This window comes from Neomonachus schauinslandi, chromosome 10 (genome assembly GCF_002201575.2).
Source record: "Neomonachus schauinslandi chromosome 10, ASM220157v2, whole genome shotgun sequence".
Lineage (NCBI taxonomy): Eukaryota > Metazoa > Chordata > Mammalia > Carnivora > Phocidae > Neomonachus > Neomonachus schauinslandi.
In genome coordinates, this window is record NC_058412.1 from 60,290,913 (window position 1) to 60,316,904 (window position 25,992).

The 25,992-nt window shown below is 43.2% G+C and overlaps 1 protein-coding gene across 8 annotated transcripts in view; it reads left to right on the forward strand.

Moving 5' to 3' along the window:
• Positions 1–22,184, forward strand: part of BCL11A (BAF chromatin remodeling complex subunit BCL11A) — a 101,192-nt gene extending 79,008 nt beyond the window's left edge. For 4 of the 8 annotated variants that reach the window (XM_021699261.1, XM_021699260.1, XM_021699258.2 and 1 more), the window contains 2 exons: positions 6,499–6,600; positions 11,887–13,991. In XM_021699261.1, the coding sequence (XP_021554936.1) occupies positions 6,499–6,600; positions 11,887–13,907 (2,123 nt within the window). In that variant the 3' untranslated portion in view covers positions 13,908–13,991. Of the gene's footprint in view, positions 1–6,498; positions 6,601–11,886; positions 13,992–21,629 lie in introns of those variants that run through there. The other 4 variants (XM_021699262.2, XM_021699263.2, XM_044919113.1 and 1 more) reach the window with 4 other exon arrangements.
• Positions 22,185–25,992: the final 3,808 nt, after the last annotated feature.

Here is a 25,992-nt window from a genome sequence, read left to right on the forward strand (position 1 = left end):
TAGAAAGTCCTTCCTCTTGGCTCCCCAGGTGCAGTTCCTAAGTTACTGCTTCCTGAAAGCCGCTCTTCTTCCTTTCAAGTGGAAGCAATTGCTCTTCCTTTGAATTTCCATAGCAGTTTCTCTGTGGCTCTCTCGTGACACACTTTCTGCATGGGAGTAGAGCGATTTCTGTCCAGGCCTTATCTTTTCTACTAGGTGAAGGCTGCCGCGGGGAAGTCTGGGTCTGGGTTTTCTTTGTGTTACCCACAGACGCTGGCCCATTGCTTTGGGCCTCACAGGCCCTCGGTAAATAGTTGTCGAATGAATGCCTGAAAGAATGAATGAATGGAATTAACCTGGGTGACACGTTTTGCATAGTGAGGTACACAGTTAAATCAAGGGAAAAAAACTGTCCCGAGACAATTTGTCTTTATATAGCTGACCTTCCAGTCTCCTTGATAAGTTCCACCATTCTAAGGCAAAAGCTTAAAGTGTAATAAAAATTTATCTAATTCACAATCAAGTGAAAATACTTTGGGCCCAGAGCCAAAGAATATTATTGGAGTGCACTTTTTTCAACACCCTAAATTTAACCAGCTGGAATTCTTTTTTTTAGTACCATCCTATTCAACCTTTTGAAATGAAGGATTTGCCTTTTAGTGGGAAATCTGCATTTCAACACAAAGATGGAGCACAATGTCTTTGGTTTAGTTATTCTTCAGAAAAGCAAGCTCTTTTTTTTTTCTTTTTTGAATTATATGCTTTGCTTATGTTAAAGACACAGATTGCAGAAAATTTTGTTTAGGCCTGACAGATTGGTAGCTTGCATTTTTTGCATTTTTATAGATAAAGGGGCATGAAAGGTGTCATCTCTCCTCCCCCTCACTGAGTGAATTCCTAGGATAAGAACTCAAAAGGTGAAGTTAGTTTTCAGATAGTCAAGGCTATGATAAGAGGATAGAACTGGTCAAAAAAGAAAAGTTTTTAAATGAATAATTGATAAAATGGAAGTCACTGATGAAGTATCGGGGAATGTAGAGATCACGAGCAAGTTTCAGCACAGAAATTCTGTTAAGTGTGGTATCTCTAAAATTCTTGCTTGGTTTCATTTATACAGGATACACTTTTTTTTTTTTTAAGATTTTATTTATTTATTTGACAGAGAGAGACACAGCGAGAGGGGGAACACAAATAGGGGGAGTGGGAGAGGGAGAAGCAGGCTTCTAGCAGAGTAGGGAGCCGGATGCGGGGCTCGATCTTAGTACCCTGGGATCATGACCTGAGCCGAAGGCAGACGCTTAACGACTGAGCCACCCAGGCGCCCCCAGGATACACTTTTTAAAGAGCATCACAATTTGGTAAAACCTTAGCTAGTAAAAAAAAACAATGATGGAATAAATGCTCATGTAAATGCTCATTTCTAGAACAAAAGGGAATGCAATTTTGACAGTATCAGAAGGTTAATTAAGAAGTCTGTTAGTGATGATAAACCTGGCACATTTTCAGTTTAGACTGACATGACTCAAGACCTAGGCATAGCTAACGTTTGCTCTATAATACTGTGATAAGTCACAGAATCTGAGAGGAGCCGGTATCTGTTGTAAACGGAGGGTCAAGAGCTAGAAAGACGTTTAGTGGATTTGCTTTCCGGTTAAAGAAGCCTCTGTCCCAGACTGGCTGCACTGTTGTTATTTTTGTGATTTAGATCCACTAATATTGATAGAACTGGAATTGGTTCCAAAACTGTACAAACTTTCAGGATGCATTTGAAGGGTAGTCTGTAAGTTGGCTACCGGCTGGGGGGAGAGGGGATTTGAGAATTTTGGAGCTGGAACAGTGGGTCAGGGTCCTTTATTTTGGCCCATCACCTAATATAGAGATTCCCTCCCCATCGTGGTGGGTTGTTACTCATTCTTTTCTTGAAGACCCAGAGTGAATGGGACGTTATGGCTTCCTAGGGTAACCCATTCCACTTGGGGACAACCCTACTCCTTTTGTGCCCTACCTGGTTGGAAAAACAGGGAAGTTTTCTAAAAATATATGTTCAAGGGGTGCCTGGGTGGCTCAGTTGGTTAAGCGACTGGCTTTGGCTCAGGTCCTGATCCCTGGGTCCTGGGATGGAGCCCCGCATCGGGCTCCCTGCTCCGTGGGAGCCTGCTTCTCCCTCTCCTACTCTGCCTGCTTGTGTTGTCTCTCTTTCTCTGTCAAATAAATAAATAAAATCTTTAAAAAAAATGTTCAAAAAAGGAAATATATATACATGCATATACACTGTAGTAAACATCAAACATCTATACGTCTATGTACCCCTCTAGAGAGGCCTGGGGATTTAATACCTGATAAAAGTCGAGCACCCAGAGCGGCCATCAAGTGTGTTGGAAATGATGCTTTGTGCTTAGCTGTTTCCGCACATTTGTAGACAGCGGTATTACTTGTCGATGAGGAGACTATAATGTGGCTGCATTACATACCCAGTGATTAATTTCAGAAACAAACAGCATGTCAGTAATAAAGGAGTCTTTGAGATGTTCTTGAGGAAACCTAAAACTTGATTTAAGGACCTTAAATTCCAGGGACATCCCACAGGGCTTATAGAGCTCTGCATCAAAAGTTGGTACCCATTGTATATAGAAATGTAAAGTGACCAATGTAAAACATTAAATCAAAACCATTCCCAAATTTTTGCAGATTTTTAATGAGACCTGAAAAATAAGATTCATTATTTTTTATTCAGCCCAAGGAAACATTGCAACTTAATAATGCATAAGGCATTTCCAAGGCCCCAAGTGGAAATGCTGGGTCTCACGAGACCTTTATGAACCAGAAGGTTAAAACACCTTTTGCCAGAAGAGTACAGGCATTTGAAAAGACTGATCCAGAAGAGGGCAACACATCCCATTTGTGAGTCCAGACAAGGAAACAGAGTCCAGTTCTTACACCATCCATGTCATGGGCCACAGCTGCTGTCTCAAACATTTCAGCTTTTATGGAAGTGGTGAGGACACCATCTGTCTGACATAAACTGGTTTGGATGTTGTCTTGTGCAAAGAGCATTCCCTGTTTATGGAAGGCTTGGCTCTATTCTCTGTCCTGTCAACGAGGAAGGGTGGCACCTGGGATTCCACATGAAGAGATTCTTAGGTATGTCCCAAGCTTGCTCTGGTTTTGACTGTTCTGAAGGAGGTGAGTCCCAGACAGAAGGGACGACAATCTTGTAGCCATTCTGGCTCTCTGCCAGAGGAACATGCTTCCAGCTTCCATGCCTCCCCTTGCCCTAAGACAGCAGTATTAAACTGGAACTGTGCCTACACATCACCTGGAGGAGTTGTTAAACACAGATTGCCGCACGGCCCCCACCCCCAGGTTTTTATTCAGCAAGTCTGAGGTGGGCCTGAGAGTTTGCATTTCCAACAGGCTCCCTGGGCCTCAGTCTGCACTTTGAGAACCACTGCCCTAAGAGTACCACCAAGGAAACAAAAGAGAGCATAGCCAGACTGCCCACTTTCCAGCCCACCACTCCCTGGGGAAGAGAAAAGGCCCTCAGCCGGGGGTGGCTCAGGCAGGTAGAGCTGCTCGTTGAGTGTGATGCTAAGAAGCATTCATTGTGAGACTTTGCCTAAAACATGTTGAAATAATTGAAAGCATCACAGCAAAAAGTTAAACCCTAGGGAGGCTATTAACAATTTAGCATTTCCAGTTCCTGTGAGAATGTCGACTACTTACCAAGGGGAATGGGTTCAGTGGGAGAGGCTGCAGAATCAGCTGGGGTTCCCCATTGCCTTTGCTTCGACGCTCTTCCTGGACGAAGAGAAATGCAAGGATGGGTCTCTCAGAAAGACAGTGTCAGTAGCTTGTTAAGCTGACAGGAACAGTTTGTCTCTCTTCAGCTGGCTAATTCTGTAGGGGAAGCAGAGGTAAAGGGTGAAAGCAGTGAGGTCTGGGTTGGGGAGAGGGTGCAGCTAAGAGGCTCAGGAAGCAGATCAGGTGTTTTCCAATTTTGAAGCCAAGTCCGATTATTTGGATCCTTCGAAAGGCCCACTCAACACCTCTGGGTTGGACTCTCTCCCAAGAGGTTGTCACGAGAAGTTGTTTCTCTTAATGGGTCAGGAGAAAGAGAACCCTCCTCACTGGCACTTCTTGGGTAGGAACCAGGGGAAGAGATAGATGGATATCCCAGAAAAGAGCACTGGATGGGAAGCCGGGAGACTAATTCCAATCTTCACTTTAACCATCAGCATAGCTGTGGAGCAGCCACTTGATTTCTCAAGGCCTCAGTTTCCCCATCTGTAAAATGAAGGCATAGACTTGAGGATCTCGAAGGTTTTTTACAATTCAAAAGCCAAAAGCAGGGTCGTGGTGCCAGATACCCAGGTACTGGCCCTCGCTTTGTCACATGGCCTGGCCCTGTGGAAAAGCGGACCAGGCTGCTGCCCCCGGAAGCTCTGCTTGCTCGGGGCCGACAAGTTTGTAGACACGTTCACCCACCGAAGGTAAATGCGAGCGGTCAGGCCTGGATTAGGCTAAGAGCCCTCCCATTTCTTGTTGGAGGCCGTATCAAGGCACCTCATGGCTCTTCTCAGAGGAAGTGGCAGGGAGTTTGAAATCAGACCCTCCCTGTGCAGGGGTCCAGGTCCCTTGCTGCATTTCTGCTAGGGTCGCAGAGCTACCTCAGCTGTGTGGGTCCCTAAGAAAAAGATTTCCGTCTTGGTCACAAGACAAACTTAGGAAAGGGCTAAGGCAAGAGCAAGTACAAAAATGGGTTCTCAGACTTCTTGTTGAAAAACAATGACTAAATCCGTAGTTAATTTTACCCTCTATTCTCAATACCCTGTTTATAATATAAACAGTTGAATGAAGACATATTATTATTTTTCTTAAGTCCAGTCTTTGCACTTTTCACGGGTTCATTTTGTGGTATTTATTTTGTTTGGGGTTAGAGCGGAGGATATGCCTCTCGAGATGGTCTCCGAGAGCAGCCCCCTTTGCAGGCCTGGTAACAACCGAGTGTGAGATCTTCCACAAGCACCACGCCATTGTTACCCACCGGGCTCCCCATGAAAGGGAGCCTTGTGCTGACTGCCCTGGCTGTTCTTGGCAGCATGAATCTCTATAAGGAGAACAGGATGTATTTTACACTTGAGACCTGCTATCCTAGAGTCTAACAACAACACTTTTAAGTGCTCTTAATATTAAGCTAATGGAAAACATACTCTGTTTACTCACCATCAAAGTCTGTTTTTCTTCTCTCCCTCCTCCCCCAATCATCACAACCTCCCAGCCTCTAGAACACACCGAGTATCTCCTGCTCCATCGATCCTACACTCTGTCTCAAGGTTGACCTCTCCATGCTTGGTTGGCTCAAGGTGGACTTGGAAAAACTAGGAACTTACCACATAAACCATATAATCCCCAGGTCGCACAAACCAAATATTTCCTTTCTCACAAAAGTCTCAGTGCTAGAAATGCTTGATTTACTGCTAGATTTATGTTTACTGGTGTGAGAAGTCATTTCTCCTCACCAGAGAGAGACCAAGTGCGGGAGAATGGAGAAGGTGGGCCACTTTTTCTGGGTGCTGGTTCTCTCCTTGTCATGTAATAGTAGGATTCCTCACCCTCAAGATGTGGACTTGGCCAAAGTTATTTGAACCCCAGAAGTCTAATCTTTATTCTCCACTGCTTTGTGTTGTAAGAAGCCATGTCTAGGGGCGCCTGGGTGGCTCAGTCGTTGAGCGTCTGCCTTCGGCTCAGGTCATGATCCCAGGGTCCTGGGATCGAGTCCCACATTGGGTTCCCTCCTCGGCGGGAAGCCTGCTCTCCCTCTCCCACTCCCGCTGCTTGTGTTCCTGCTCTCGCTATCTCTGTCTCTGTCAAATAAATAAATAAAATCTTTAAAAAAAAAAAAAAAGAAGCCATGTCTATATGGGGTATTCCATTGATCCGATTCTAGAGTGTGGCCCAGCCCACGATTTCCCTGTCTCCGAAGGTGCTGTCATAAGTACAGCTTGGGAAGAGGGAGCAGTGGGACAGGGAAGGCAGAGTGGGCCTCTCTATTCTAGAAGAAATGATTCACAGATCCACTCATTTCCTACTTGCATATTGTTTTTTGCTTGGGCTTATCTTGTTAAGTAAATGTATGCATGTAAACCAGCCTTGCAGATAAATCCCCTCCATTTTGCCAGTCTACCCCCTAATATTACCAATTTCCCCCTTGCTGTGTACACATCTCTTATTATAAGACAATAAACAATAACAAAGAAGCAAATGAACCAAAGACCACCCCCCCCAACTAAAACAAACCCCTTCTCTTTTGTCTAAAAAGACCAAAATCAAAAACAAAACAAAATTGTGTGGAAATAACTTAATCGCTGTTTTTTTGATACAGGCCTTGGGCCTGTTAACTATCTGCAAGGCTGTTGTAATGATGTTAATCTATTTTAATGGAATTGAAATGTGATATCCTGTGGTTTACGATGCACATTGTTTATAGCTTTAGTGCTTGATTTTGGGTTTCTTTCACAGATAAACTTCTGCACTGGAGGGGCCTGTCCTCCCCTCGTTCTGCACACGGAGCTCTAATCCCCACGCCTGGGATGAGTGCAGAATATGCCCCGCAGGGTATTTGTAAGTTGAGCATTATTTTTTCTACAAATGTCCATGTGTATAAAGATGAGAGTTTCTGGAAATTACCCTTACTTTTTAAGTACTGAAAGGAGTTACAAAATAGATTGGCATCCTCATCTGCATTATTCCATTACTCACTTGGCACCCTCTCCCCCACTCCACTCGACCCCCTCCTCTTTCCCCTCTCCTTTTTTGTTTCTTTCCTCACTGAAGACATGGAGCTCACAGCAGCTCATCCCTGGGGTGGGGGTGGGGGTGGGGGGTCTTCGCCCCAGGGTCTTATCTGGCTCCACGGCTGGTGACCATATACCATCTGTGTGTTCAGGGCCCATTTTATTGCTGGACATTCACTTGCATGGCCTCATTTAGGACTTGGAGTTTATTCCATGGTGTACGTGTTAGCAGAGGCCAGAACCAAAAGAAGTCAGTTTAGAGTTACTCTAGAGTTGTTCTCATGCATGTTATGTGTGTATTGAAACATGGTATATTTGTATATAGACATGGTGCCTTATATATGTGCATACATATACAATTTCTATTTATTTTTCTCCTAGTTTTAGAGAAAAATGCACAGCATTGTTGCTTAAATTCAAAGATTCCACCGCCACCCCACCACTACCATTAACACCATCCAAGTACTTGTTCAGACCAACTTTTATGGTGGGGAAATGTTTATGAAATGTAGATTTGTATGTTCGTAAAAATGTGTTTGAAAGATGTTGTTTTAGAAGGTAATACAGTTTGCTTTTCTATGTAGTAACAACTAATAGGAGTCATGCATGGCTACACAGTCGGATGGGGGTGGGGGTTGATTCTACCCCAAACACGAAAAGGCAGCTTCCAGAAAAAAAGAAATGTGACATCAAATTTTTATTTAAGGAATGTATTTTTATTTTGAAAGTATGTGAAAACTAACCTGTTGTGGAAAGAAGAAAAGAAAGGGAAAGTGTCACGGAAAGAAAAGAACAAGATGCAGGTGTTCAGCTAGAGAGGGGACTGGTTTTTAGGTGGCAGAGGTCAAGTAGACCTCACCATCTTGTGAATGGTGTCTGCAGGGCAGGGCATGCGCCCTGAGACCAGATTGGAAGCCAGTTGTTTGTTTTGTTAACTCCTAGGTAATCCTAGGTAACAAAGAGTTATTGTGTGAATTTCACAAGTCCTCAAGTCCTGAGGGCTGGGCGGTGCAGGGGTTAAAAAGTCCCTCTTTTGCCACCCCCTCCCCAACACCAACCTGGGCCTAAACCTGGCTTAGGTCACAGATTGTAGAGAGTTTAGGGGGTTGGACTCTTGGTTTCGAGTCCCTACATGCTGACTGGGTGGGGAGAGCGCTCCTCATTTGGCTGGGGGTGCCTGGGGCCCCGCATGGGGCCGTGGGAACAGAGCCACCCATGGAGGGAAGGGAAGAGAAGGGAGTGGGGCAGTAGAGAGGAGGGTGGAGCTGAGTGGCCGAGGGCTGCTGGCCTCCCTCTTCCGCTGACCCTCCTGAGGGCAGGGGGTTTGATTGGAGGGGTGGGAAACTAGGAGCCTGATTCAGAGCCCATGTCTTCTCCCCCTCTTCCCGCAAAGGGAGGGTGCCCAGTTTGCTGGTGCCCATGCCGGCAGGACCAGTTTAGGAGTGACCAGACAAGGTATGTGGAAATGGGTTGTGGAGTTCCAGAAAGCTCTCGAGCAAAGCTGACCTCCAGGTCACTCAGCTGCCTTAACCGGCTGCCCTTGGCTGGCAGAGCATTTAGCACTTAACCTTGTGGCTTCCCTGCTGGTGGACCACAGTCGTGGGCCCTAATGTGGCCCCCTCTTGCTGCCTTCTAGCCAGGGCCTCCCCTTGGCCTGGGCTGAGGCCTGGATTCTGGATTCCAGCCTTCTACAGGAAGCCCTTCTGGGTGTACACCGTGGTCAGTCATCACGCTAGGTTAACTCACCAAGCCTGGGAGTAATGAAAACTCACATTCACGTCGGACCTGGTAGTTTACATATGGGTTTTGTATACGTCTGTCATCTGAGCCTCACAATTCTTTCAGGTACTGTTTTTATGCTCACTTTACAGATAGGAAACCTAAGGTTCAAAGAAATGACATGACTGGCTCAGAGCCCTAAGCTGGTAAATAGTAGAGCCAGGGGTCTGGTGTCAGACCTTGTTCTTCCAAATCCTGAGGCTTAGATCACATTACTTTTTAGCATTGCTGATAACCTAAAAATGGGTTATTCCTTCCCATACAGTAAAAAGAAATAAAATAAAAGCCGGTAGGTGAGCCAATAGCCGATTTTAACCGTTTGATGCCTGGAGTTCCTACACTTGGGGCCAGGTCTCAGTTTATTGCTGTAAATCAAAACAATCCCCATGAATGCCCAATGAGGCTCTCAAATTGAGAAGTTGATTTTCATCAGAGTAAATGAAGAATATTATTATATTTTACATGTCAATAAATCAATGTAGCCCTAATTTTGCCACGCAGGAAATCAATTCTGGCCTTTCTAAACCATCAGAGATGTTATGAACAAAGTAATTTCACAAATTATGGCAAGTAACACATTTATTGATGACTGCAGTTTAAGAATTGAGAATCTGTGAGCACCGTAATATAATATGGTGCACTGGCGTGAGCTGAGTAAAACACAGATTATGTGGTGAAACTGTAATGCATCATTTGCTATTAGTGGACTAGTAATAATTACCAGTTTCAAAGCCGCTCTTTCGATGTAATCTTTAGTCTCAATCGTAACAGCCCTTCTCATTGACGTTATGATTACACTAGCTGCCCTCATGATCTAGAATATCTAGTTGATAGGATACTAAAATGCGATAGTGAAAACTGTATGTTGTGTGCTCATCATAAGATGAAATGGCATCTTCTCTGACCCGATGTATGGAGAGGAGAGGCTAACAGCATAGTGTGAACATATACTGTAGAGTGATCACATCACTGGCTCTGAAAACAGAATTTTAGGAAGGTTCAGAGCAGCAAAATAAGACAGACTTTTCTCATTTAAGCCTTTTGGAGAGGATACAGGTGCGCTCCCTGATGCGGTGCTATATAACTTTCGGCACTCACCAGTGGCCATCCCGTTCAGGGTGCATGCGAAACTGGCATTGCTAATTATGGGTCCAGTCCTGGGATTCAATAGAATATTATAAGCTAAGATACGATTTTAAGGCATTTGGAGTGATGAAAGTGTTAAGGACTTGTTTCAGCTGACAGATCTCCTTTTTACTTATCCAATTCAGATTGTCAGGCTAAATGTATGATAATAACACAGAGTCCTAGGGAGGCAAAGGAGAAAGCCACGGAGGGTCACGTTAGTTGGAACCAGATAGTTTTTTTCCTGACTATTTAGGACCCAAGTCATTGTTCAACAACAACAAAAAATTTATGAAAATACTCTCAATGATGCTTTTTATTTCCCTTTGAAGAGAGGAGGAAAACAAAAATAGGCAGATAATGTGATACTAATGTCAGCATTTTCTTTCAAAATCTTTCTGCCTTTTTTTTTTTTTTCTCCCTCCACATTAGGCAAATGTTGGAAACCTAATTTTGGTATCTTATCATCTAATCTTGTTAAAGAGATTTACCCAGGAGTGGGATACATTGAGGGAGATTATAAATGCATTGTAAAGTAAATTACAAGGTCAGGGCAGGGAGTCCATTATTCAGACAAGTGCTTGAGCAAGCGGGCTTGTTTTGGAATGCAAGTGTTTGGGGCTCCTGAGAAGACCCTGCCAGCTTTTCTTTCTGACTTGCTAAATGGAGGAATCATAATTGATTAATTACTCATTCCCACTCTTTAGCTCCATGGTGGATTTTTTGCTTTTAAAAAAAAGTTACTGACATATACTAGCTGGGGGCCTTACGCTACTCTTCTAGTCCCCCTTTTAAAAGACAGGCTAAAGTTTATTTCTCATTTGTGTTTTACACACTGTCTTTTTTGGAATCCCTGGGAAGTTAACTATTTTTCTCATCCTTGTCCTTTGGCCACCAACATTTGTGCCCTTTTTAATGCTGTAGTTGACTGGTAAACTGTTAGTTACTCCCTTGGTGTATATATATTTTCAAATTTAGCTATCTCCAAAAATGAATGATTGTGAAGTCAAGTTGGCCCCTCTTTGCCAAAGTGGCATTTACCGCTCTCGGGTTCTTTTCAGCGAGAGAGAAATAATGTGACTTAAGCAGGGCCCCTCTCCAGACGGCTTGGCTACTGGCCAAAGAGTTGACTAGCTGAACTGTATCTTTCTGTTTCTTTCTCAACTGGAGCTGAGGCTCAGCCGAGGGCGCAGGATGTTGTATAATTTGGTTCACGTTGTTAGCCTCTCAAAATAATGAGGAGGAGGATAGTGTAGCATTTCTCAGCCTGCTGCCCGTCATGGTGCTGGCTGCTTTAACTGTTCTTAAACTAGGATGCTGTGTCTGCTTAAGTTGGCACCAGCCCCTCCTCCTAACTTCTCCAGACTTGCATTTGTTTGACTGGGGGACAACTCCTAAAGATTTGATACGGCCTGTTGGTTAAATCCGAATTAAATTTCTCTTTTGAGATTTTTTGCACCATCCCTTGAGATAAAAATGGGAGTCCCTGTAGGGTGTTGTGGGACCAGGATTGGGACTCACTGATCCTCACGCCGGCTGGGATGTGAGAAGGTTGCTAGTTTCTTTCCTGGAATTATTTTATGAGTATCTTCTCATTTTTAACAATATCAACAATTAGTGTGTTTCAGGCTAAGATTAAAAGCATCTCTAGGGCCATAGAGAATTGTAATGAGTTGACCTTCTCTTTTTTGATATCTCTATGAAATGATTGCCTCTTTAGAAAGTTCACCTGCCACCCAGGGGAGAATAGAACGATGGGATTTAGGAAGCAGAGAAGTTTCCCTTAGGTCACCTTGTCCAAGTCCCTCACTTAACAAATGAGGAAACGGAGGCACAGAGATGAAGTCGCTTACCCCAAACCACAGCTGGCGAAAGATTGGGAAGCTCAGATGTTTGCTGAGTTTCCCTAGAATGTAGGGATCCTCATTCCTAAGCTTGTATTGGTCCAGATTTTTCTGCTTTGGAGATTGGATTTAAAATTCTTAGAACTGAATGAAATGGCAGAAAGACTGACTGGACAACTATTTATTGGGCACCAATATGTGCCGGGCACCAATGTAGGCATGGGCAATAATAGGTCAGTTAGGGCTTAGGCCTGTGGGTTTGAGGGCTGGGGGGCAGGGAAGGCAGGAGGTGAAACATAAAGAAGCAGTTGCTAACGCCCTCCTCTGTGATTAAACATTGATGCTGGTGTTGTATTATTTTGCAGGTAAAGATGAGCCCAGCAGCTACACATGTACAACTTGCAAACAGCCATTCACCAGTGCATGGTTTCTCTTGCAACACGCACAGAACACTCATGGATTAAGAATCTACTTAGAAAGCGAACACGGAAGTCCCCTGACCCCGCGGGTTGGTATCCCTTCAGGACTAGGTGCAGAATGTCCTTCCCAGCCACCTCTCCATGGGATTCATATTGCAGACAATAACCCCTTTAACCTGCTAAGAATACCAGGATCAGTATCGAGAGAGGCTTCCGGCCTGGCAGAAGGGCGCTTTCCACCCACTCCCCCCCTGTTTAGTCCACCACCGAGACATCACTTGGACCCCCACCGCATAGAGCGCCTGGGGGCGGAAGAGATGGCCCTGGCCACCCATCACCCGAGTGCCTTTGACAGGGTGCTGCGGTTGAATCCAATGGCTATGGAGCCTCCCGCCATGGATTTCTCTAGGAGACTTAGAGAGCTGGCAGGGAACACGTCTAGCCCACCGCTGTCCCCAGGCCGGCCCAGCCCTATGCAAAGGTTACTGCAACCATTCCAGCCAGGTAGCAAGCCGCCCTTCCTGGCGACGCCCCCCCTCCCTCCTCTGCAATCTGCCCCTCCTCCCTCCCAGCCCCCGGTCAAGTCCAAGTCATGCGAGTTCTGCGGCAAGACGTTCAAATTTCAGAGCAACCTCGTGGTGCACCGGCGCAGCCACACGGGCGAGAAGCCCTACAAGTGCAACCTGTGCGACCACGCGTGCACGCAGGCCAGCAAGCTGAAGCGCCACATGAAGACGCACATGCACAAGTCGTCCCCTATGACGGTCAAGTCCGACGACGGCCTCTCCACCGCCAGCTCCCCGGAACCCGGCACCAGCGACCTGGTGGGCAGCGCCAGCAGCGCGCTCAAGTCTGTGGTGGCCAAGTTCAAGAGCGAGAACGACCCCAACCTGATCCCGGAGAATGGGGACGAGGAGGAAGAGGAGGACGACGAGGAAGAGGAAGAAGAGGAGGAAGAGGAGGAGGAGGAGCTGACGGAGAGCGAGAGGGTGGACTACGGCTTCGGGCTGAGCCTGGAGGCGGCGCGCCACCACGAGAACAGCTCGCGGGGCGCGGTGGTGGGCGTGGGCGACGAGGGCCGCGCCCTGCCTGATGTCATGCAGGGCATGGTGCTCAGCTCCATGCAGCACTTCAGCGAGGCCTTCCACCAGGTCCTGGGCGAGAAACATAAGCGCGGCCACCTGGCCGAGGCCGAGGGCCACAGGGACACTTGCGACGAAGACTCGGTGGCCGGCGAGTCGGACCGCATAGACGATGGCACTGTTAACGGCCGCGGCTGCTCCCCGGGTGAGTCGGCCTCGGGGGGCTTGTCCAAAAAGCTGCTGCTGGGCAGCCCCAGCTCGCTGAGCCCCTTCTCCAAGCGCATCAAGCTCGAGAAGGAGTTCGACTTGCCCCCGGCCGCGATGCCCAACACGGAGAACGTGTACTCGCAGTGGCTCGCTGGCTACGCGGCCTCCAGGCAGCTCAAAGATCCCTTCCTTAGCTTCGGAGACTCCAGACAATCGCCTTTCGCCTCCTCGTCGGAGCACTCCTCGGAGAACGGGAGCTTGCGCTTCTCCACGCCGCCCGGGGAGCTGGACGGAGGGATCTCGGGGCGCAGCGGCACGGGAAGTGGAGGGAGCACGCCCCATATTAGTGGTCCGGGCCCGGGCAGGCCCAGCTCAAAAGAGGGCAGACGCAGCGACACTTGTGAGTACTGTGGGAAAGTCTTCAAGAACTGTAGCAATCTCACTGTCCACAGGAGAAGCCACACGGGCGAAAGGCCTTATAAATGCGAGCTGTGCAACTATGCCTGTGCCCAGAGTAGCAAGCTCACCAGGCACATGAAAACGCATGGCCAGGTGGGGAAGGACGTTTACAAATGTGAAATTTGTAAGATGCCTTTTAGCGTGTACAGTACCCTGGAGAAACACATGAAAAAATGGCACAGTGATCGAGTGTTGAATAATGATATAAAAACTGAATAGAGGTATATTAATACCCCTCCCTCACTCCCACCTGACACTTCCTTTTTTCACCACCCCCCTCCCCCATCGCCCTCCAGCCCCACTCCCCCGTAGGATTTTTTTCTAGTCCCATGTGATTAAACAAACAAACAAACAGAAGTAACGGAAGCTAAGAATATGAGAGTGCTTGTCACCAGCACACCTGTTTTTTTTTCTTTTTCTTTTTTCTTTTTCTTTTTTTCCTTTATGTTCTCACCGTTTGAATGCATGATCTGTATGGGGCAATACTATTGCATTTTACGCAAACTTTGAGCCTTTCTCTTGTGCAATAATTTACATGTTGTGTATGTTTTTTTTTTTTTAAACTTAGACAGCATGTATGGTATGTTACGGCTATTTTAAATTGTCCCCGATTCGTTGCTGAGCAAACATGTTGCTGTTTCCAGTTCCGTTCTGAGAGAAAAAGAGAGAGAGAGAGAAAAAGACCATGCTGCATACGTTCTGTAATACATATCATGTACAGTTTTATTTTATAACGTGAGGAGGAAAAACAGTCTTTGGGTTAACCCTCTATAGACAGAATAGACAGCACTGAAACAAAATCTCTATGAGCTAAATGTCTGTCTCTAAAGGGTTAAATGTATCAATTGGAGAGGAAAAAAAAGGCCTTGAATTGACAAACAGAAAAACAAAACAAGCTTATTCTATCATTTGGTTTTAAAATATGAGTGCCTTGGATCTATTAAAACCACGTTGATGGTTCTTTCTACTTGTTATAAACTTGTAGCTTAATTCAGCATTGGGTGAGGTAAGAAACCTTAGGACCTAGCATATAATTCTATATTGTATTTCTCACAACAATGGCTACCTAAAAAATATGACCCATTATGTCCTAGTTAATCATCATTTTCCCTTTAGTTTAATCTTATAAGCAAAACTGATTATACCAGTATAAACGCTATTTTGCTCCTGGTGAGAGCTTAAAAGAAATGGGCTGTTTTGCCCAAAGTTTTATTTTTTTTAAATGATGATTAAATTGAATGTGAAACGTGCAAAAGCCCTGGAATTCAATTAAATGCATTAGTAAGGAATTCATTTTATGAAGATAACTTGTTTTAAATAATGTCTGTCTAAAAAAATTCTGGCACCAAAAGAAATAGATCCAGATCTACTTGGTTGTCAAAGGGACAATCAAATGATAAACTTTAAGACCTCGTAGACCATATTAAAAAGAAGAGACTGACAATAAGGTTTGACAGAGGGTAACAGGAAAAAAACAATATGTGATCTTTTAGCACAACGTGGTACTATTTGCCATTTTAAACTAGAACAGGTGTATAAGCTAATATTGATACAATGATGATTAACTATGAATTCTTAAGACTTGTGTTTAAATGTGACATTCTTAAAAAAGAAGAGAAAGAATTTTAAGAGTAGCAGTATATATGTCTGTGCTCCCTAAAAGTTGTACTTCATTTCTTTTCCATACACTGTGTGCTATTTGTGTTAACATGGAAGAGGATTCATTGTTTTTATTTTATTTTTTTAATTTTTTCTTTTTTATTAAGCTAGCATCTGCCCCAGTTGGTGTTCAAATAGCACTTGACTCTGCCTGTAATATCTGTATCTTTTCTCTAATCAGAGATACAGAGGTTGAGTATAAAATAAACCTGCTCAGATAGGACAATTAAGTGCACTGTACAATTTTCCCAGTTTACAGGTCTATACTTAAGGGAAAAGTTGCAAGAATGCTGAAAAAAAAAAATTGAACACAATCTCATTGATGAGCATTTTTTAAAAAAAAAACTAAAAAAAAAAACTTTGCCAGCCATTTACTTGACTAATGAGCTTACTTACTCGGACTCAACATTGCAAGCGCTGTGAATGGAAAACAGAATACACTTAACATAGAAATGAATGATTGCTTTCGCTTCTACAGTGCAAGGATTTTTTTGTACAAAACTTTTTTAAATATAAATGTTAAGAAAAGAATTTTTTTAAAAAACACTTCATTATGTTTAGGGGGGAACTGCATTTTAGGGTTCCATTGTCTTGGTGGTGTTACAAGACTTGTTATCCATTTAAAAATGGTAGTGGAAATTCTATGCCTTGGATACACACCGCTCTTCAGGTTGTAAAAAAAAACATACATTGGGGAAAGGTTTAAGATTATATAGTACTTAAATATAGGAAAATGCACACTCATGTTGATTCCTATGCTAAAACACATTTATGGTCTTTTTTCTGTATTTCTAGAATGGTATTTGAATTAAATGTTCATCTAGTGTTAGGCACTATAGTATTTATATTGAAGCTTGTATTTTTAACTGTTGCTTGTTCTCTTAAAAGGTATCAATGTACCTTTTTTGGTAGTGGAAAAAAAAAAAAGACAGGCTGCCACAGTATATTTTTTTAATTTGGCAGGATAATATAGTGCAAATTATTTGTATGCTTCAAAAAACAAAAAGAGACAAACAAACAAGTGTGACATTGTACAGATGAGAAGCCATATAATGGCGGTTTGGGGGAGCCTGCTAGAATGTCACACGGATGGCTGTCATAGGGGTTGTACATATCCTTTTTTGTTCCTTTTTCCTGCTGCCATACTGTATGCAGTACTGCAAGCTAATAACGTCGGTTTGTTATGTAGTGTGCTTTTTGTCCCTTTCCTTCTATCACCCTACATTCCAGCATCTTACCTTCATATGCAGTAAAAGAAAGAAAGAAAAAAAAAAAAGGAAAAAAAACAAAAACAATGTTTTGCAGTTTTTTTCATTGCCAAAAACTAAATGGTGCTTTATATTTAGATTGGAAAGAATTTCATATGCAAAGCATATTAAAGAGAAAGCCCGCTTTAGTCAATACTTTTTTGTAAATGGCAATGCAGAATATTTTGTTATTGGCCTTTTCTATTCCTGTAATGAAAGCTGTTTGTCGTAACTTGAAATTTTATCTTTTACTATGGGAGTCACTATTTATTATTGCTTACGGGCCCTGTTCAAAACAGAGGCACTTAATTTGATCTTTTATTTTTCTTTGTTTTTATTTTTTTTTATTTGGATGACCAAAGGTCATTACAACCTGGCTTTTTATTGTATTTGTTTCTGGTCTTTGTTAAGTTCTATTGGAAAAACCACTGTCTGTGTTTTTTTGGCAGTTGTCTGCATTAACCTGTTCATACACCCATTTTGTCCCTTTATTGAAAAAAATAAAAAAAATTAAAGTACACAATGTAAGCTTCTTGTGTCCTCATTTGACACACTCTGTAAATTACTTTCAAGAAAATAACAGGTTTTAAGAGAAGGCCAGTCAGTCTTTTTCAGGATTATTTCAATGGGCATTTTGATGCGTGTATTATACCCTAAAGTGTATATATACCCTACTATATTAATATAGACATATCTCAAAACATGGAAATAGTTTTTAGATTTTATAGTTCTAGAATAATTTTCAAGAAATGGAAAGTGTTTTCAGTCTGATGTTAAAAACTTTCCCTTCATCTCTTAACGATAAGCTATTCAGATATAAATGAAAAATTTATTGGTAATAGCATCTTAAACTTTTATTTCCTTTGGATTTTTTGCTGTTCTTGTTGTCTGAAAGTTCTTTTCTATTCTCCCTTCCCTGCTCTATCTTAGAACATAATGTAAAAAATCAGCTCTTTCGTTTCCATATGAGTCTTTCTTCATACCAAAAATAACCTCACCCTCCCCATAAAAATCCAGAAACAAAAGCATCAGGTTAACGAGAGAGAGAGAGAGAAAGAGAGAGAGAAGTAACCAGTAGTTTAGCCAGATGTGGCAAATCTCTGGAATCAGCCACTGATTTCCTGAGATGGATGGTGGTTTGCCTTGTGCTTCTGAGATCCTAGGGACCAGAGATGGGACAGATCTTTTAGGTGCTTTTCTAGTGTGTTCCTGGCTGATAGCAAACGAGGGGGCGAAATACCCTTCAGTGATCTTTTGCCCAACCAACAGATTTATGAAATGAAACATAGTCTTTGGAAAGCAGGTTAGGTCCCTTATAAAAACCCCTCCTTAGAAATCTGTGTTGTCAGTTTTACAAATACTGCATGCTGCAGCATCTATTTGCTTTATTAAAACACATACTTCTGTGATACTGTCTCCCTGTTCCCAGTGTAGATGAATGCATACAACGTTGTTCTTCTTTTTGTAAAAACCAAAACAAAAGCTGTTCTGTTGTCTTCTTGTGGTAGCATTTTTGTTGCTTAGGTCTTATGCCCTGGTGCCTGTGAGGTGGCCTTTTCATGTAATGCCTTTTATCTGAGGCAAGAATAGTTTTATCCTTCTAAAATACACAGAAAGTAGGTATATTTTTTTAAAGCCAGTTTGGGTGGGAAGCAGGGAGTGAAGGCAGAGAGGAATCCCGTACGAGAGGATTTGGGGCTGGGTGTAGGAGCTGGGATGAGATGGACGTATCTTGCAGGACTTGGTAATTGGCAGTGAACTGAGAGGCGGTATTTGTGTTTTGAATTAGGTTACTTCACAACTGAATCCAGAATACTATGCAAGATAGAAATATTCCCCAGGGCCATGCCGGTTTTAGATGTGGTGACTTCCGCTCCACCATATTAAATGTCCATAAAACCGCTGTGTGTCCCCTATTACTCTTTTATTAGGAGCTATGAGTGCAGCTGTGCAGGTTTTGTATACAGTGTTCATTTTAATTTTTCAGTATATGATGCTCTTAGCATAATTAGGTTTTGCGTCCTGACAGACAGAATTAATGGTGGATACTGTATACTTACTTGTATGTTCAAATTTCTTAAATGGGGAATGGGGAGGGGTGCAAGCATCTGGTGATAAATCATGGATTATGTTTGATTTACATGGTCCCGAAGTTAAATAAATTTATTGGGAGACGCGTTCTTCAGGGTACTTAGTCTTCTGACTTATTGAAGCCCTCTTATAAAATCTTATTTCTGAAGCTGAGTGAACAATAGGAGCCTGAAAACCTAGGCAACAGGAATATAACTTAAAAATGGCATCTGTATCCGGAACCCCCAAATTAAAAATCTTAATGCAAAATAACAAAAAACATTTCCAACTGAGGATAAATTCATGATATTTTTTTTAAATGAGGAAATACTAAGGATATTAACGTTTTTCAGAATTCTCCAGTTTATGTGATACCCCTGATGTGTTGATGCAATGTCCTCTACATACGTGAACTCTTAACGCTTAAATGTTCCCTTCTATCTTCATTTGGAGAACAACTTAATAAACAGGAGGACAGCAAATACTACTTCTCACAGATTTTAACTTAGAAACCCTCCCAGTGCATGGACTGCCTCTATCCTGAGACCGTTTCCCATCTTCTCTTTGTTTAGGACCTACAAAAGGACTGAAGCCAATACATTTTAAAGGTGGCTAAGAAGTGGGGTGAACACTTGCTTCTTCATTTGTACCAGCCATGGCAGGAAGTGTGAAGTAGTTGAATTTTTCCCAGGGCCTTCTCTGATAGAACTGTTTATTTAAATACCATTTTTGTATATGTAATGAGTACGTACTGTATATGTTCATAATGCTTGAAGTGAGAATTTGAAAGGAAGTGGCAGTGGGGGTCAGATATCATTTCATTTGGAGCAATAAGGAAATGAGGTGGTTTATTCGCAGACACTAAAAGTTTGTTAAAAGGTACTGGGATATTTCAGGCTTTCCTGAAAAGGTGTTGAGGAGCCTCAGGCCTCATCCTGTCCTGCTTTGAACACTTTACTCTCAGAGCATGAGGGAGGAAATACGGTGTTTTCTTTTTTTTTTTTTTAAAGCCTCTTTCGCCCTCTGTACACACACACAAACATGATTTCTTATGACTGTGTTGTAGTCGTGTGTTCTTCATTATGATTCTGTTACTCCATCGTTCCCGGGCCTGGTGTGTTCAAGAATGTACCCATCCCATTCTCTTTTCTTTTTTCAGACAACTTCCCATTAAAAAAAAAAAAAGAAAAAGAAAAAGAAATGTGGGAATTTTGCCAGTGTGAGGATGGGATTGGCAGTGTTCTTTAAACCTGCTTGGAAAAATGTTCTTTGAAAGACTGTTAACTTTTTAAAAAGGCATGAGGCACTTAGCAAATTTTCCTAAGTGTCTCCTAAGGCCCTGCAGCTTTCCCAATTAAGAATAAATGAACCCATGTTTAGAGAAATGGACATCAGGACACATAGCCAGAATTGGGATTACGTACATTTATTTCAGGGCTTCTATAGCTGTGAATGGTAGACATGGGTTGTTGGGTGTGCACTTTTGCTTGCTGTCATCTTGTTATCCCATTAGCCCTCTGTTTCATTTAGTAAAACACATGGCCAGTGAATTAGCCTTTAGGGGGATGGGTCTGTTTCTCTCTCTCTCTCTGTTTCCCAGTGTCATCTATGGTCATGGGATGCAATTAATTCCTCCCTTTCAAACGGGAAAGGAGACCAATTCAGTTCACGTGGGTCATTGTACTTAAGAACTGAAACTTGCCTGAACACAACTCCAATGGTTGATCCAAATACTGTTTTTTCTTTCTGTAAAGTGGCAAAGACTACTTAAAGGGAGCGGATATCAGGTCCTTGTGATTCAGCAGAAAAGGCAAATTAAACGATTTCCCCAAAGTCAATCCTCTAATGCAGGATCCACTCCCCCACCCCCAAACCCATAGGGGGTTGTGCTGTGCTTTTCAATAACGGTGAGCGGGGGTACATGCCCAGGCTGTATTTTGTCTGTTAGGGTTTTCAGTACTGGTAGCAGGTCGGACAAAGGGGTTTGATGGGGGTATCAGCTAGAGGGGCCTCAACGACAGTGACAGGGCTGGACTGGGAACGGGGTTCCCCAGAACCCACCTGGACACAGGAGGCCCCTCAGTCCGGGTCTCCACTGCGCAGGGGGAGTTCGGGAGAGCAGCTGAGCTCCAGACCCTGGGCCTCCTGCGGCGCCAAGTCGGGGAAGAGGAGGCCCCAGGCCCCTGCTTCGGGTCGCCATGGCAACGAGCCCTGGAATGCCACAGTGGTAGCCCTCTTCCTCGGCACATCCGGACTCCCAGTTCTGCTGCTTCAAGTCAATGTACACAGCAAGGGAGGAACCCCGGAGGAAAATAACCACTCCCTTCTTCCCTTCACCATTGCCTTTCCCCCTTACCAAAAAGAAAAAAAGGAAAAGAAAACTGCATGTTTGAAAGAAACTACAGGCAGTTTTTGGTGCAATTTGGGAGCAACTATTTTGGGTTCTGGTTTCCTCTTCAGAGATTTGTTCGCCTCTTGTAAATCGTTGGCTGCTTTGACGTTGAACTTGATGACATTTCATGTTTTCGTTGTGCTGCTTTTACATCAATTTTGAGTTTCTGTTTCTTTATAATTTTATTATTATTTTAAGGAAATGTCCCCCTGCCCCCCTCCCTCCCCTGTTCTCCTCAACCAAAGGACTGTTTCCTACTCAGTTTTCTCAGTCATAAGGGAAAGTGTTTCCTTCCAGGTGTGTCCCCAGTTTATTAGGACTATCATATGAGCGGGTAGCGGGTCTGGGTCCCTGGCGGGGGAAGGCAGGGAGGGAGGCATGGGAAAGGCACTCAGAGGTCAGAGATGTGGGGGGAGGGGACTGAGTTTGAAATCATGTTTAAGATGCCAGTGGCTCAACCTGTGGTGAATTTAAGTTATAGTTTTAAAAAGCTAGTTAGAGAACAGAAAATCACTGGGCCAAGTCACACCTGTACTTTTTTTTTCCCCTCCTCTGTCTCCAACCTCTTTCTAGGTTCTTCACACACCCCCATTCGGCGTAGTACCCAGAGAGCTCAAGATGTGTGGCAGTTTTCGGATGGAAGCTCGAGAGCCCTTAAGTTCTGAGAAAATTTGAAGCCCCCAGGGGCGGGGTGGACGAGAGCCGCCCAGCCGACATCTGCGTGGTCTGTCATCCTGCTAGTTTGTGATGTTTTCTGACAGTAGCCTCCAAGAAGCGGTTGTGCGAAGACAGAGTCCTGCAGAGTCCTTCCTGCCCGGGCCTGCAGTGCCATTTTATTTATATTTTTTAATAAAAAGTAAAAACAAAAAAACAGACCCACATTGGAACAGTGAATCAGTCCCATTACAGAGGGCCCCTGCACCATCGCTGTCCTGAGCAGCGTCCTGGCCCTTTTAAAACCAGCCAACCTAATTACCCGTGTTGTGGAAATGAGCATGAGTCCCCCAACCCCTTGTTTCTATACATTCTATGTTGTCTTTTAAAAAGTGTGCTTAACATTGACACAATAAATGTTGGAGCTTTAGGTGGTGTTTGCTTGTTCTTTAATTATTAATGCTTATAAGACAATGCAGCTGCTTATGACTTTGTATTTCTGTACCCGTTTCCTGCAGACATCCGTTGGGTGGGTAGGAGGAACAGATTTGAGGAATGGGTAGGAGGTGTAGGAGGGGAAAGAGGTTACTGCTTATCAGATGGCATAAATTTTCAAGGAGAATCAAAATGCAAAACTTGGGAATAAATCATAGCAATATCATAATTAATGTAGTAGTAGTGTTGCTGTTTATTAATGCTGAAGTGTGGTTTTCCTAACTGTCTGACTTATAATTTGCATACGATTAAATAATGCATAATATGGCACGCTGAATTCTGTTTTCCAAATATATGCTTTTGGTGGCTACCAAGCAGGATTTGAATTTGTCTTTTAATTTAGCTCAAGAAAGATAACGTCACTGGGTTAGTGGTAAATCCCAAAGAAAGTGATAAATGTCAGTAGTGGCTTATTAAATATTCTAATTTTAGGTTCCCAAACCTTTAGCAAATATATCTTAATACAGACAAACAAACACACATAAAACTTCTTTATTACTTATATTACTCGTATTAGGAAATTTGGGGCAGATTTTATATGGCGGGGGAGGGAACTGTGGGAGGAAGGAGGTTCACATCAGAACACACAGTTGTGATCGTGGCGTCCATTCCTCAGAAATCAGTGACACAAATAAATTAGTTCTACAAACAGGTGATAAAAATCCCTTCTGGTCCAGTTAATTTACAAAGAACTTTTCTCAATTTGGTGTTTTCTATTGCCTGGAGAACCAGAAGAGAACTAGAAACAATATAGCATATTAAAATAGGTTTATAAATAATAGAACTCAGACACCTGTGTATTATAGATTTACATATTGGCTGTGAACGTAAGTGGGGAAAATCTTACCCACTCACTACCCTCTGGCTAGATTACCTAGCCTAGTGAGAAGATAGCAAAATAATTGGCATCTGGATTCTTTCCTGCTTATTCATCATAAATAATGACTTCTTACAGTAGCGTACTGCCTTCTACTTTATACAGTGCTTTCATGAACATTATTTCATCTGATCATCGTCGGGACAGATCTCACAACTTCCACTTTGTGGGTGAGGAGACTGAGGCTCGCCAGGGTTAAGGGCTTGCCGCAGGCCAGGACGATGAGAGGGAGGGGAGGAAAGCCAGGTGTTCTGGTGTCTAGTCCAGAGCTGATTTCACTGAACTCTATAACTGATCAAAGAGAGTGTCTCCCTGTGTTAGCACACAAGTCATTAATGTTCATAAACGCACACACGTATGGCGTATGCGCGCGCGCACACACACACACACAGATCAAGGATGTCCGTAGGTCAGGGCACGCAAAATTGTCCCTTTCTACCAACAGCCATGGGCACTGCAGGAGGAGGTTGGAGCAAGGGTCCCTCCTTGCCATCTTTTCCCGGTGTCTTTTCCAGGACAGATAAACAACCCTGATTGACTAGGTGGCCTTGATGAGTTTTTCCTCTCACCTGGGTGGGATGGGGCTTCCAGACAAGAGTTATTTCCTGGAGAAACATTCTCCCTGCCCCATGCTCTGCCTTTATGTTGTTGAAACCTGAGACCAATAGGGATTCTGTGACAGCATCCTCCCTGAATGTGCTAAGCTCCTTGCTGATAATTCCAAAAAGTGACACCATTTCCAAAGGGAGACCCGACTGAGATAGAGCAAACAATTAAGATTCTTTTGGACAATGTCGGCCTTGGTTGGTAACTGCACTTGGTGTTCACTACACTTTCATTTCTGGTCTACGTTTCTGCCTCTACCTCTTTTTTCTTCTCGGAGTCAGAAAGTAAATGGGTAATTATAAATTATTGGGTAATTGTAAATAAGTGGATCGTTATAAATACATGGCTATCTCTAGAAGTGGGATTTTTGTTTTTTGAGGGGGTGGGGGAGGAGAGAGGGTGTGGGTAAAGGATATCTTTTCTTCCTCCCCCTTTCGGGGAAAAAAAAAAAACGTCTCATTAAAAAAATAAAAGACCATCTCTTTCTCCCATATCTTTTTCAGTTGGAAGAGAATAAAAGTTCATTTATGAAATTCATTATGAAATGATGGTGTTGTGCTAGGGCTAGAACTTTTGAAAATCCACACAGGATTGATGATTTGGGAAGACATCTCCCTGTGCGATATGTCAAGGTCGTGGTTATCCGTGAATGGTGGAAGCCGAAGAAGGGACTGACAAATCTGATCGGGGTCCTCACTGTGCCCTCTCCTGAGAGTGAAACTTCAAATTGCAGAGAGATTAATTGGTTGCCCAGCAGGTACTGAGCACGGATTAGAGGACACAGTCTCGGGTGCTTGTGAGGGGGGGGACCAGACATGGGACATTGTTCTTACCCTCCTAAGCCTGGTCTATGAACATTAATTTTGCGGTCTGTCCAGATTGTCACACTAAACAAAAAAGTCTAGTTAGACTTCTGAATCCATGATGGCAGAGACTCAGTAGCTCCTGCAAAAACTGGTGGTAGTTTAAAGAAAAATTTAGGCAAGGCAAGCAAATTTGGATTCTACTGAGGTCTAACCGAGTGCCCCAAACCTTGGTAGAATGTTTCCCTGGCATTTTTGCTTGGAGTTTTCAACAACTTTTGTATTAGAGTCAAGCCTTGCAAAAGGTGAAGAATATCTTTCAAGTATTGTGTGCACTGACATGATTTTCCTTTTTTTGAGGGCTAGTTGAGATTAATGTTGAAGAAGATGATTATCAATATTAACATGTTTCCCTTCTACAGTAATGTTTATTTCTATCAAGAATTCCATCAAGAATCAGTGTCTCCAGGAAGTGGTGGTAGAGAGGGTCAGAATTGAAGTATTTTGAGGATACCTGGGTGGCTCGGTTGGTTAAGCTCCTACCTTCAGCTCGGGTCGTGGTCCCAGGGCCCTGGGATCAAGTTCTGCGTTGGGCTCCTTGCTCAGCAGGGAGCCTGCTTCTCCCCCTGCCTGCTGCTCTCCCTGTTTGTGCTCTCTTTCTCTCTGTCAAATAAATGGATAAAATCTAAAAGAAAAAAAAAAAGAATTGAAGTATTTTGTAGGCTGTTGTTTCTCTTCTTCCATGCCATATAGCTTTGGCTCCTTTTGGGATATAGCGTGAGGAAACAGATTCGAGGAATTTACATACTGGCTGTGAAGTCAATATAAAGTTGAATTGGAATTTCAGAAACAACGAATATTGCAAGCACACCTTCCTCTTCTTCAACGATCCATTCTGTCCGAGTTCTTAACCAACAGGGAAACAATAATGCTATTTCTTTTCTCGGAGTCTCTAGCAGAGACAGCACTCCTCAGTTTGCACTCCCCCAGGTTACATTAAGACAAAGTACTTCACACTTCCAGCAAAATCCAGAAACGTAATTGTTTTCCTTCCTATCTTAGTGTAATTAAGATACCTTCTTGTTAAATCACATTACTTTCCCCCCTGGCTTTATATTTTTAAGAATGCTCCCAGAAAATACCTAAGGCTTATGGAACACTTTTATAGATATGATAGAATCAATTTTCCTAGCGATTCTAGAAAGGTGGGCCAAGAACCGACTACAGCAGAAAGGAACCACAGCAATCATCCATTTTACAGATCAGGGCAGCAGAGTCCCAAAGATTAAGTGAAGGATCTAAGATCACACAGCCTGGGGGAAAAAAAAAAAGTGAGAGCCAAGCTCGAAATCACACAGTTAGTGGTTGAGTCAGAATTGGAACTCAAGTCTCCAGCTCCCGTGCAAAGGAATTCAAGCGGCAAATCTCTCCCTTGTGACCTACTAAATTCAGAAGCAAGAGCGGCAGAAAAGTGTGCATTACGGAAGGTTTTAAGAATAAA